Source organism: Dermacentor albipictus, chromosome 1, assembly GCF_038994185.2.
Source record: "Dermacentor albipictus isolate Rhodes 1998 colony chromosome 1, USDA_Dalb.pri_finalv2, whole genome shotgun sequence".
Taxonomy (NCBI): domain Eukaryota; kingdom Metazoa; phylum Arthropoda; class Arachnida; order Ixodida; family Ixodidae; genus Dermacentor; species Dermacentor albipictus.
Genome location: NC_091821.1, coordinates 302,895,883 through 302,908,735, shown reverse-complemented (window position 1 = coordinate 302,908,735; position 12,853 = coordinate 302,895,883). Strand labels below are relative to the sequence as shown.

Below are 12,853 nucleotides of genomic sequence, written 5' to 3'. Positions count from 1 at the left end.
CATAACCCATGTGGCACTGCCTTTTTGTCTAAAACCAGAGGTAGATGGAATGCCCTGCCTGGTTTCACATGTACACATATATATACTATGATACTGAGACCGATTAAGTTGTCCAGCACTGTTTATTACAAGAAAGTCAACGCCCCAGCTCATGCGCGAAGAAGTCGAAGAACAGGGATGATGATGATGGCTATGTACAAATGAAAACGACGAAGTACGTTAATAGCGCTTACACTAACTTCCGCCTGGCCACAGATTAGAGGTTATCTAAACGGGGAGTGAAGGGCTTCATCCGCGAGACATGAACAATTTCTGCATTCTGGCGGCGCCAGTCAGTGATGGAGTGTACTGGGCGGATGAGATAGTTCACTGCAGGTCTTTGCTGCACGACGGTGTATGGGCCAATGTAGCGTTGAAGGAACTTCTCATAGAGGCCTGGAGTGCGGACTGGACTCCAAAGCAGGACTTGGTCTCCAGGGTGAAAATGTATGTTACGGCGTTTGTTGTCGCAGTGACGTTTGCGCTCAGCTTGGGTAGCCTCCGTGCTTTCCCGAGCGATTTGACGGCAATGTGCAATTCGGGCGGCAAAATCTTCTGGAAGCGACGCGTTAGGCGAAGAAGGTGCTAAAAAGAATTCTCTGTCAAATATGGTGGAAGGAGATCGTCCATATACAAGGAAGAAAGGGCTGTAGCCGGTAGTCCGTTGAATAGCAGTATTATATGCGAATGTCACAAAAGGAAGAATTTTATCCCAGTCAGTGTGGTCAGGAAGGATGTACATGGAAATCATGTCAGACAGCGTACGGTGGAAGTGCTCAGTAAGGCCGCTGGTTTGCGGATGATAGGTAGAAGTAGATTTGTGGACAGTATTAGCGGCCCAAAGAGCTTCCTCGAGAACTTGGGAAATGAATGCCTTGCCACGGTTACTGAGAAAAACGCGAGGAGCCCCGTGGCGCAAGACGATGGAGCACAAAAAAAAGTCAGCGACCTCAGAAGCGGTACCGGATCACAGAGGGGCAGTCTCGGCATATCTTGTTAAATGGTCAACCGAGGTCACAATCCGACGGTGACCGGAGGGTGTCAGTGGCAAGGGACCATACAAATCAATACCAACAAATTCAAAAGGTGCGTCCGGGCAAGGGAGAGGTTCTAATAAACCGGCAGGAGGGCATGTCGAGCATTTGCGGTGCTGACATGACGCACAAGAGGCAATGTATTTGGCCACCATTGTGGATAGGCCAAGCCAGAAGCGGCAGGTCTTGATGCGGTCATAAGTCTTGTGGAAGCCTAAATGGCCAGCCGATGTATCGTCGTGAAGTGCCTCTAATACTCGCAGGTGAAGGCAGCGAGGCAGAACTGGGACCCACCGATGACCTATTGGGTGGTAAACGTAGCGATGTAGCATGCCATCTTGAAGGCGGAATTGTCAAAGTTGGTGTCGCAAGCGGCTGTTGGGTGGTTCGGCGAACCCACTAAGGTGATCCATGAGAGCTCAACAGTAGGAGTCGGCCCGCTGAAGCGACACAAAATCAGACCATGATGAAAGCGTAACTTGGTCCAGGGGCGTTATCGAGAGCTGGTGTGAGGCAGGCGTAGCATCGGAACGACGTGGTGCGGAAGACGACGGCGCATTACTGGGAGAGAGTTATAGTGGGCAGTGAGACAATGCGTCTGCATCATGTTGACTTTTTCCAGACTTGTGTGTTATTGTAAAGTCATATTCCTGCAAGCGGAGTATCCAGCGTCCTAAGCGTGCTGACATGTTTTTCATTGATGACAGCCAACACAGAGCATGATGGTCGGTGACGATGGTGAAGTGGCGGCCGTAAAGGTATGGGCGGAATAGTTGGATTGACCAAACGATAGCCAGGCACTCTTGCCCTGTAATGGTGTAGTTCTGTTCAGCTGGAGAAAGTGTTCGGCTGGCATATGCTATGAATTGCTCTTTAGAGGCTGCATTACGTTGCAGAAGTACTGCGCCAATACCTTGTGCGCTTGCGTCAGCATGGAGTAAGGTGGGGGCTCGATTATCAAAGTGGCGAAGCACTGGTCCGGCAGTAAGATGTCGCTTAAGAGCTTGAAAAGCCAACTCGCAATCGCTAGTTCATGTGAAAGAGGCACCGGTAACCAGTAGCTTGTGTAGAGGAGCTGCTATTGCAGCGAAGTTACGTATAAATCGACGAAAATATGACGCCAAGCCGAGGAAACTGCGTAGATCTTTCTGTTGCTGGGGGCGAGGAAACTGAAGAACAGCACTAATCTTTCCGGGATCTGGCTGGATGCCATCTTTTGAGACGACGTGGCCCAATACTTTTATGCTCTTGCTTGCAAATTTGCATTTTTTTGTATTGATCTGGAGACCAGCATTTGCGAGGCACTTGAGGACTTCGTCTAATCGATGAAGGTGTTGGCTGAAGTCAGATGAAAAGATGACAATATCGTCCAGATAACAAAGGCAGGTCTTCCATTTTAGACCACGAAGTACATTGTCTATCATGCGCTCAAATGTGGCAGGAGCGTTACAAAGGACAAAACGCATCACGTTAAATTCATAAAGTCCGTCTGGTGTAGCGAATGCGGTCTTTTCTTTGTCAGTCTCGTTCATCGGAATTTGCCAATATCCTGATCGAAGATCAATGCTGGAGAAATATTCCACCCCTTTTAGTGTGTCCAAAGCGTCGTCAATTCGAGGTATTGGATATACGTCCTTGCGTGTGATCTTATTGAGCGCTCGATAATCGATGCAAAAGCGAACGAAGCCATCTTCTTTCTTTACCAGAACCACGGGAGAAGCCCATGGGCTAGATGAAGGTCATATTATCTTCCGCACAAGCATGTCAGCAACCTGTTGTTCAATGACCTTTCGTTCGGACTGCGATACACGATAGGGGCGTTGTCGTATTATAGCGGAACCATCTGTTTCGATGCGGTGTGTAGCCGCAGAAGTTTGGCTCAACACAGGGGAACAGCTATCGAAACAGGCTTTGTGCTTTGCCAAGACCACCAGTAAGGCTTCGGTCTGCGCAGCTGTTAGGTCAGAACCAAGAACGGCTGGAGAAGGGAAAGAAGAATCCAAACCTGAGGTTGGTGCTGGCGATGAGGAAGGGCAAAGCGTGACTGTAGAGATAGGTTGAGTGTCAGCGAGGGTTGCCACAGTCACCCTTTTGGGCAGCATCACTGGATCTGGGGTCGTGTTGCAAGCAGACAGAAGGACGCGGCCACGTGAAAACCGGACGAGACAGCGGGAAGAAGGGGCAACTAGCGTGTCTCTGTTGGCGATCTGACTGGATGTTGTTACGGCTACAACGTCTTTGTGATCAGGACGCAGGACGTAGTCTGCAGCGATGGCCACGTTCACGCATGAAAGTGAAGAGTTCGTAACAGGTGCAAGCGCTGTATCCGTGATATGGACAACTTCCTCTCTACATGAAATGATGGCTGAAGCAGAATGTAGTAAGTCCCAACCCAGTATAAGTTCATGGATACATGTTGGAAGGATGAGAAACTCAATATGGTGGCGTATGCTGTCGATGAGAACACGAGCAGTACACTGTCCGTCGGGGTGAATGAATGCATTATTAGCACCACGCACAATAGGTCCAAGATAAGGAGTTTTGACTTTCCGGAGCCAGGAACGCAGATCACTACGAAGAACAGAAACGGCGGCACCGGTATCGATGAGAGCTGACGTGGGAACACCTTCGACAGTTACAGAAAGCATGTTGGCCGGGCGAACAGGAGGAATTTTTGAAGACAGATAGGAAGCAGTTCTCCTCCAAAAACTGCAACAGTTAGTTTTCCGAGTGCTGGTCGACAAGATGGGAAGTGGGGCGAGGCGGAGATGTAAAGCGCCGGTAAGGCGATGGAGAACGACGTCTGGCCGAACGGGAACTATGAGGCAGTTTGGGAGCAGCTGGAGGAGACGGAGAATGGTATTGAGGGAACGAGTACGATGCGGCATAGTAGGCGTCTGGTTGGCGAGTGCGGTCTCTCTTGTGCTCTGCATAGCCTTGTCTTTCATCCTGCTGGCGACGGCGGCAGAAGCGAGATATATGGCTGCGTATACCACAGTAAAAACAAACAGGACGAAGTGGACGCCACTGAGGGTAGGATGGCACAGCAAGTGCTCTGGTTGGTTCCCATCGAAGCCAAATGGTCATAGGCATGGACGTCAGTAGGCACGGAGGTCACAGTAGGTGTGGGTAGCGAAGCAACATCCGCGTAGGTAGGTGTGGGCCGCGCAACCGCAGCAAGATGCGTTGTGGGTGTAGTCATTGCTGTCAACTCTTGCTTTACCATTTCGCGCAAGTTGAAGGTGGAAGTTGGGGCGCAGGGAGCAGGTGGGTGCCTTAGGTCTTGTAGTTGAAGCTCTTCGCGGATGATGGTGCGGATAAGAGCACGTAGATCTGGAGAATGGGGAACCAGAGGATCGCTGCTGTCATGTGGAAGACGAATAGACTACAGCTCGTCTGGACGTTTGCACGTTGAAGTGCTGTCTTAGACAGAAGCCGGATTTTGCACGATTAAGGCGGTAAACGCGACCGACCCAATGCCTTTTAAGATGTGGCGAACGCGTTCGGCTTCCGTCATGCTAGGATTCCCACGACGGTACAGAGCCAAGACATCCTCTATGTATGAGGTGTAAGGTAATGCTTGTGGAAGTTTGAGGCACATTCCCAGCTTCTGTTTGGCGACTTCTGCACGGCCAGACGAGGAAGCGAAGATTTGCCACAGCTTGGATGTAAACGTGGACCAATCCGCGATGTCGGATTCGTGGTTGAAATACCACGTCTTGGCAACACCGGTAAAGTAGAATGTGACGTGCCTCAGTTTCTGGGTGTTGTTCCACTTGTTGCAAGAACTCACACGGTCGTAGTGGTCGATCCAATCATCGACGTCATCGCCGCGGTGTCCCGCAAAGACAGGGGGATCGCGCTGAGGGCTTGTCACGGTCCAAGAGGGCGCCGCAGGCGGGGTCGTCTGTGTAGTAGGGTTAGAGGCGCCGGAAGGGTCGGGGTTGGAAGTGTCCATCGTTGTAGGGGTAGCTGAGCGCAGGCGGCGACTGGAACGAAGCTCCAGGGAGGACGAAAGCACGAGAGGATGTCGGGGTCTTGACGTACCTCCACCACTTTATAATATCGAGACCGTTCAAGTTGTTCAGTGCTGTTTATTCCAAGAAAGGCAACGCCCCGGCTATGCGTGAAAAAGTCGAAGAAGAGGGAAGATGATGATGGCTATGTACCAATGAAAACGACGAAGTACGTTAATAGTGCTTACAATACCTACAATATAGTTTTTCAGACTGCAAGGAGAAAATAAGTTCTTCTCAGGTGTGCTCAGCATAGCATATGTTGTTATAGGCAAAAGAATGGCTGCAAAATTTGATGTAATAATATTACTAGTCAAAATCAAGGGCTAAAGGAGAAAAAATTATGTATAACATTGCTATTTTAATAATAATGGAACTATAAAGAATAATATTACCTTGAGGAGACACGTTTGTCTTGCAGTCATACCTAGCTATGAGGGGAGAGAAGAAGAATTAGAGCTGCGCTAGTAATGTGTCCTTTTACAACACCGCAATAGAAGAGGCCTGGTTAGTGAGAAAAATGCATTAAGCAAAGACAGATGGTGCTTTGAAGTTCTCGCACCTAGAGTCGCTCAATGACTCTACTCGCACCAACTATAGGTAAATATTGTTTGCTATTAATAAGGATGAACATTGCGGTATATTCTAAAGGAGCATAGACTGAACTTAGGTAATCTGAAGAAGTTTTACCAAGCCACGGCGGCCAAAATAGGAGAATAGTTTGACGTTATGAAATTTGTGACATTGTATTGCTGTTCCAGTACTGGAGTGTTGCCGTGAAATTCAAAAAAATTTAACATTCACCTTCATTTCCTCTTCCGCCAGTCAACATGTTACTGTGAAATTTTGGAAAATAGTGTTTTCAAAAATTTCTTCTTAAACTGATTGAGTGCTTTTAGTGTCCCTTTGATGAACATATCTTTAATCTGTAGATCACGTGAAAGAGAGAGACAATGGGACGTTGTTCCAGCACCAGAGCTCAATCTCAACTGATGTTTTCTTTTTATTTCTTCGGTCCCCAGCACCAGCTAAGCTCCCGTGTGGCTCGTGGCTTCGCCTGACCTCGTCTTCTTTCGTAGAGCTATCGTGCCAATGTCGTTGGCACTACATAGCTTCCCCGCAAGAGAGCTGCATGGTCTACGAACGATATCAGCTGCTCCATGAAACTCGGCGAACTCAAGTAGTGTGAGCACCAACTGAAAAGGAGATGTCTGGGGCTGAATTGAGGGATGCGACTGTGGGAGTTGCCTCGCAGTGGGCTGGCTTCAGCCGGTCAAGTACGATGGTGTCAGTTTTGCCATGAATGTCCGTGATTTATGTGGGCTCACATCTCTCCAGTATGGGAAAGGGACCGAAGTAGTATGGGTGGAGAGCAGGCCAAATGGGTTCCTAGCACACGAAGACATGAGTTGCATTGGCAAGGTCACTTGAAATATAAGGTGTGCGTGCTGGAACTAGATGCGTCAGACAGGGTTTTAGATCCCAGAAGATGTGGCAAAGAAGGTGCACATATTCGTGACTAGACAGAGCAGCCGAATGTGGTTGTGGTGAGAAGAAGTCGTTGGGCAGACGGAGCGAAGCACCGTAGATGAGCTCCTTGCTCGGAGCACTCGATGTCCGACTTCAAAGCACACCGGATACCTCGAAGAACCAGTGGTAGGTGCTGAACCCATGATGGCTTGCCATGAGCAATCTGTGCTGACAGGAGCTGTCGATGAAAGCGTTCCACAAGGCCATTGCTTTGGGGATGGTAGGAGGCCATGCGCATACCATTCATGCTAAGCAAAAGCAGGAGCTCTTGAAAGTGAGCCGACTCAAGTTGCTGTCTCCTCTGTCAGTAACAATTTTGGTAGGGCATCTGAAGCAGGTAACCCATGTTGAAACAAAAGCTGCCGCGACCGTTGCAAGCTCTCATAAAGTGGCATTGCTTCTGAACAACGGGTAAACTTGTCAATAGAGGTGAGCAGGTAGCGACATTCCTGGACACGGTGGTAGTGGTCCAACAATGTCAATGTGAACAACATCAAAACGATGAGCAGGTTGAAGAAAGTGGCTTGCTGGGGTGACAGGATCCCAATGAACTTTTCCACGTTAACAGGGTGCACATGCACGAACCCAGTCGCGTACATCGGCATTCATCCTGGGACATAAATAGGGCAACTAGTGAGATGTTGTGTGGCATGAACTCCGGGGTTAGCGAGCTGGCGCAGTGTGTCGAAAAGCTGCTTGTGTAACATGCTGGGGATGAATGGTCTCAGTGTGCCTGTAGAAGTGCCCCAGACGAGTGTGACACCATCAAGCAGGATATTTCCCAACTGCAGTGCTGTTTTGGATTAGTGCAGTTGAAGGAGCTCAAGATCATTAACTTGGTGCATGGTGAGTGTCCGCACGTTGAGTGATGCAGGAGGTACAGGTGGTGTCATGGCGTTCACACAGCTCAAGGTGTCAGTAGGTACATTCTGATTGCCACTGACGTGTCATGTCGGTGGAGAATTCCGATATAAACAAACGATGGTGGATTTCTGAAGGAGTAGGTGTCAACAACTCTCTGCAAAGCACATATGTTAAGGGCTTGTGTTCCGTGAACATGGTGAAAGGTCAGCCCTCGAAGATGTGGCGAAAGTGAAGGATGACCAAAAGTGCCCTAGTGAGCCTTGGTTGGAGCAAGTTTCATGGAGAAAAGGGCTAGGAGTTGCTGTGAATTACTGATGAGCTGCTGGAGAACCGCTCCCACGGCTGTGCTGGACACTTCAGTCAGGAGGGTTAGTGATGCTGTGGAATTAGGATGTGCAAGAAGTGCGATTTTTGCCAGTGCGCCCTTGATCTTGATGAAGACGTCTTCAGCGATGGTATTCTTATGCAGCAAGAATGTCTTGTTCTTGTTGGTAAGGAGGCAGTGCCGAGGTGCCACTACGGCAGCACAGTTACTGATAAATCAGCAGTAAAAGTTAACCACGCTGAGGAACTGTCGCAGGTTCTTGATCATTGTGGGTTTGGGGAAGCTCTTTACTACTTCAATTTTTGATGAAAGTGAGGGAATACAACTGGCATTGAGATGATGTCCCAGAAACTTCAAGTTATCAACACCAAACTTGCTTTTTAATATGTTGATGGTGATGCCGTGTTAAGGTAGTCATTGGAGCAAAAGTCGCAGATGTTGTACATGCTCTTCGATGGATTTGCTCGCTACCAACAAGTCGTCAACGTAGGCAAAGACGAAGGGTAGGCCATTCATTTCCGTGCCAATGAAACATTGGAATGTCTGGGCGGCGTTCCCGAGACCAAATGGCATTCGCAGAAACTCAGAGTCCAAATGACGTTGTAATGGCCATCTTAGGTATGTCTTACTCAGCCACAGGAATTTGGTGGTAGGCACAGACAAGGTCAATCTTCTAAAAGGTGTTGTTACCGTGCAGAGCGATGGTGAAATCTTGTATGTTGGGCAAAGGATGCCAATCTGGAATAGTCTTAGTATTAAGACATCTGTAATCTCCACATGGCCTCCAGTCACCCAATTTCTTAGGCACTGTATGGAGTGGAGCTGCCCAGTTACTGCCGAACAGCTAAATAATGCCTAATTGCAACATGTGCTCGAACTTTGCACATGCAACTTTACCTTGTCCGGAGCAAGTCAGATGTGGCAGGAAGAATGCAGGAGGTCCAGAGGTGAATATGTGATTTCGTACGTTGTGGGAGACAAATTTTTTCCACTTGGGTGGCACAGTGATTTTGGGAAATTCTTATAACAAAGCTGGGAAGGGTCCATTGGAAACCGCAGTGTTTAGGAGACGTTGTCGTTCGACGTCTATAATGAGGCAGTGCCTCCTATAACTAGGTGCATGCGACGTGAGCCAAAAACCACCTGTCCATCCCTTTCCCTTTTACACTTGTCCACTAGGTATGGCTGCTGTAGGTGCCTCGCTGAGGGTGCTTGCTACACGCCAGAGGCTGTGCCATGCCACACACCGTCAGTAAAACTTGAGCAGACGACATCCGCCTGTTGTGATCTATGCATAAGCACACAAAATTCATACTATTTCCTCCTTCACTCAGCTTACAACAGTACGTATTGCTCAGTAATGCGTCATTGCAGCATGCCCGAATGCTCATCTAATCCGAGAATAACAGACCCAGGCTTGTCTTTCCACAAGATACCTTCTGACATCAGTTTGCATGACAAGTGGCTAAGACAGTTTGGCTTTGGGCACCTCCAAAGAGATAGGAAGCGACATTGCAGGCATCTAGTTAGAGAAGGCACTGAATGAGGCCATGGTCGGTGAGGAAATAGGCACCGATAATGGCAGAACTGATCTCGGCAACCATAACAACCATCGGAACGGTCTTCGCAGGTCAAGGTTAAGTGTGAGCGAGCGCTGTTGAAATACCGGAATTCGAGTTCCATTCATGGCTTGCAAGTACAGAATGGGAGCAGCTGTGTGATCCACTTGTGTAGCAGATAGTATGTTCACCTGTACACCTGTGTCGATCAGGAAGCGTTGACTAGTGACCTTATCGATGACGTAGAACAGGCGACATGGGGTGGGGCCGTGACTGCTCGTCACCGTTTGTGGTCGAATGGCCGATTTCCCAACCAAGTGCAAGGAAGAAGGCAGCGATGTGCTTGCGCGCCAAAACTGTGGTGATACTAGCAGATGGCTGGCTGATCTGCTGCACTGTAGCGCTGGCATTCACTAAATGGACCGCATTGATGAGATGGAGATCGGCAATGACGACGGGAACGAGAAGAAACGTACCTACTAGCGGTTGCAACTAGGAGCTCGTCCTAGTACTGTCTCTGGCCGATTTGGAGGTGAAGAACACTCAGTGTGCAACGCTGGCACCAGCATCCCAGATGCAACCAGCAGAAGTGGATTGGCAACTTCCATCGCCTTCAGAAGAACTTTAGTTTGGCCTAGTTTTTACTGCATATCATATTGACTGCAAATAAAGAAGGGGACAGCGAAAGAGAGCACAAAAATGACACGGGCGGTGCCAGTGTCATTTTTGTGTTCTCTTCCGCTGTCCCCATCATTATTTGCGGTCACTGTGATATCCATCACCTTATCAGCCAATGCAGAGAGATCCTAGGTTGAAGCAGTGGACGGCACCATCTGGACTTTGTTGGGCAAGGGCTGAAGAAATAGCTCATGTATGAGGGCGCTGTCCGTGGTGGATGTGCGTGGGTTGCGAAGATTAAGCATTCAGCGCAGTAACTGGCTTGGGCGTTGATTGCCCAGCTGTTTGAATGAGAGTAGCTGTTGTATTCGCGGGCATTTCGGCATAGCTGTACGATCCAGTATAGCGGCCTTGATTGCATCGTAAGGCGATGCTGAGAGGTTGTGTTTGAACGAAAGTAGAAGGTCAGCAGTTTCATCGGTGAGGGTTGCTGAAAGAACGTTGAACACAAGGAGGCACTGGCGGGTCTGTGACGTTATTCGCGAGAATTTGGAGCAGCCAGCCTCTCCTTGAATGAACCACGTCGTAGTGTTCCACTCCCAAAGTTCTGGCAGATGAATGACATTTGAGACAGCCGCAGCGGTTCAAGTGGCTTCCGGGGTAGTTGAGGCTTGCTAACGTTCGTGTCGGTGTTCAATGTTCCATTTCCTTTTGGTGTGGCACGCTGTTATGAGGAAGAAGTTGCGCTTTGATCGAGACGTCCATGGTCACCAATTGCAGAGCACATGAGAGAGAGAAACGAGACATTGTTCCAGCATTGGAGCTCAATCTCAACTGATGTTTCTATATTTCTTCAGTCCCCAGTGCCAGCCAAGCTGCCACACCGCTCGTGGCCTTGCCTGACCTCGTCTTCTTTCCCAGGGTGATCGCGCCGATGTCATTGGTGCTACAAATCTTGGGACTTCATTTCACCTTAGCTACTATTTAGCTTATGGTAGTCTAACCGCCAAAATCTGAGGCATACAGCTGTGTATATCTGCCAGCCTATTCATATTCTTTGTGGGCATGATGAAATGTTCAAGATATCTGAACCAATAGAGAGTTTTAGAATAGGGGCCCCAAACATTTTGGGGCCCCAAAGAAATAGCGTCGAAGCCACTGCGCATGCGCGAGACGCAAATTGCATTTGGGTTTTGCATTGGGAACGCTATTTCACTGATTTAGCGGGAGCCCAAATAGCGGCCCCAAAAACTTTGCGTCAGCAAACATGGCAGCACCCATCGAAGCGACTGCTCTAACCTAGCACTAAACTGGGTTCGATTCGTGGTAACGTGTGAAGTTCACAAGCTAAGAGAACTGCGGCTATCGCTTTCTCTCAGCTAGCGTGTGTTATGAAGATTGATTCGTTAGACGCTGCTGATTCTGAATTCGCTTGTGGATTTTATGGCTCGTAGGCCTAACCCGGCTAAGCTTGGATGGTGAAGGCACGTAAAGTTGGTTTGCTAAAAACTAAGCGCAACTAATTGTTTGCTGCTTACAGAATAACCTCCAAATTGTAATTAAACGTGAATACACGCTAGTCAAAACTACTATTCCTATCATAAAATGGTATATTTTATTTAATTATTTCTAATAGCTTTTATTTGACACCGTAGTGGTGCTGTCCCCCAGCGCAAGACGCTATCCGCAAATGTAAAACCCTATTCTAAAACTCTTCACTCCTTCGTGCCCCAACGCTAACACCCGCAAAGCTTTTTGGGGCCCCAAACTATTGGGGCCCCTATGCTAAAACTCTCTAATAACTACTAAAGCAGGTCGATCTAATCTAAAATTTTTACATTAGCAAAGAACCGATTATAGTGCTTGTAAAGTTGAGATAAATCACATAGTGGCTTTCAGATATTCTGCGCTTCCTGAACCTACGTATTTCATAACTCTGATTTGTAGTAAATATGCACCAGCAGATTTGTATGAATTGGTTCTCCATGTCAATGTTGTTTTTTGCTTTTATTTCCTCCAGACAAACAAGCATTTTCATCAAACATCCCTGCTCATAAAGGCGTTTCACTACAAATTTCGGTTGGAACTTGAGCTCAATGAGTGAGTATTATTCACACATTGTGACACATTTATGTGCATATAGCTGCACCTTTTTTTAGGAGACAGTGAAGCACTAGTTTTCTTGAAGTGAACGAAGCTTGTCCATGAGAAGAAGACTAGACGTACAGTAAATTGTTTTTCTTGTGTAGTGTCTGTGTTTGCCAACTCGGCCCAAAAGTTGTCCAAATCATAGATTTCCTGTGTTAACATCAATTGCCTGCAATATGTTGAAAATTTGAAAAGGCTTTTAATTGTTTTCTGACACTAAATACATTATTGACAAGTAATTAGAAACTGTCAGTTTTATAATTGTGTAATGCACTCATCTGCAGTTTCTGAAGAAATAGGATAAACTTTCAGGTAGGGTGTAACATTAACTGCCTTCAGTATGAACTTATCGGCAGCACGCCTGTGCTTAACAGGCTCATAGATGTATTAATGAACCTGTCCAATAGCTCTCATTGTTGCTGTATAAATGTACTGAATTAACACAGCAAGCTGGGTGAGTTGGTGACTGTTCCTAGGGATGGGCAGCACAACTTGGACGAAGGACAAAAGGAAGTGCCTTTTGTCCTTTTGTCTTTTGTCTTTTTGTCCGGGTTGCGCTGCCCACCCGTGAAACATGTATAAATGTACTACAATTTATATGACTCTTGGTTGCGTGAAGTTTGCACAAAGGCCAGAACTAAACGAAGTGCACTTTGTTGAATGCGCATGCCTGCTACCTCTTTCAGGAAGTGGATAGAAGAGCTTGCTGGTCTTTTTGTG

At 47.8% G+C, this 12,853-nt stretch overlaps 1 protein-coding gene across 6 annotated transcripts in view; it reads left to right on the top strand.

Moving 5' to 3' along the window:
* The window catches only part of mmd (disintegrin and metalloproteinase domain-containing protein mind-meld), a 336,846-nt gene that overhangs the window by 117,998 nt on the left and 205,995 nt on the right, over positions 1-12,853 (top strand). For all 6 annotated transcript variants that reach the window (XM_065455165.2, XM_065455163.2, XM_065455162.2 and 3 more), the window contains one exon: positions 12,006-12,085. In XM_065455165.2, the coding sequence (XP_065311237.1) occupies positions 12,006-12,085 (80 nt within the window). The remainder of the gene's footprint in view (positions 1-12,005; positions 12,086-12,853) is intronic.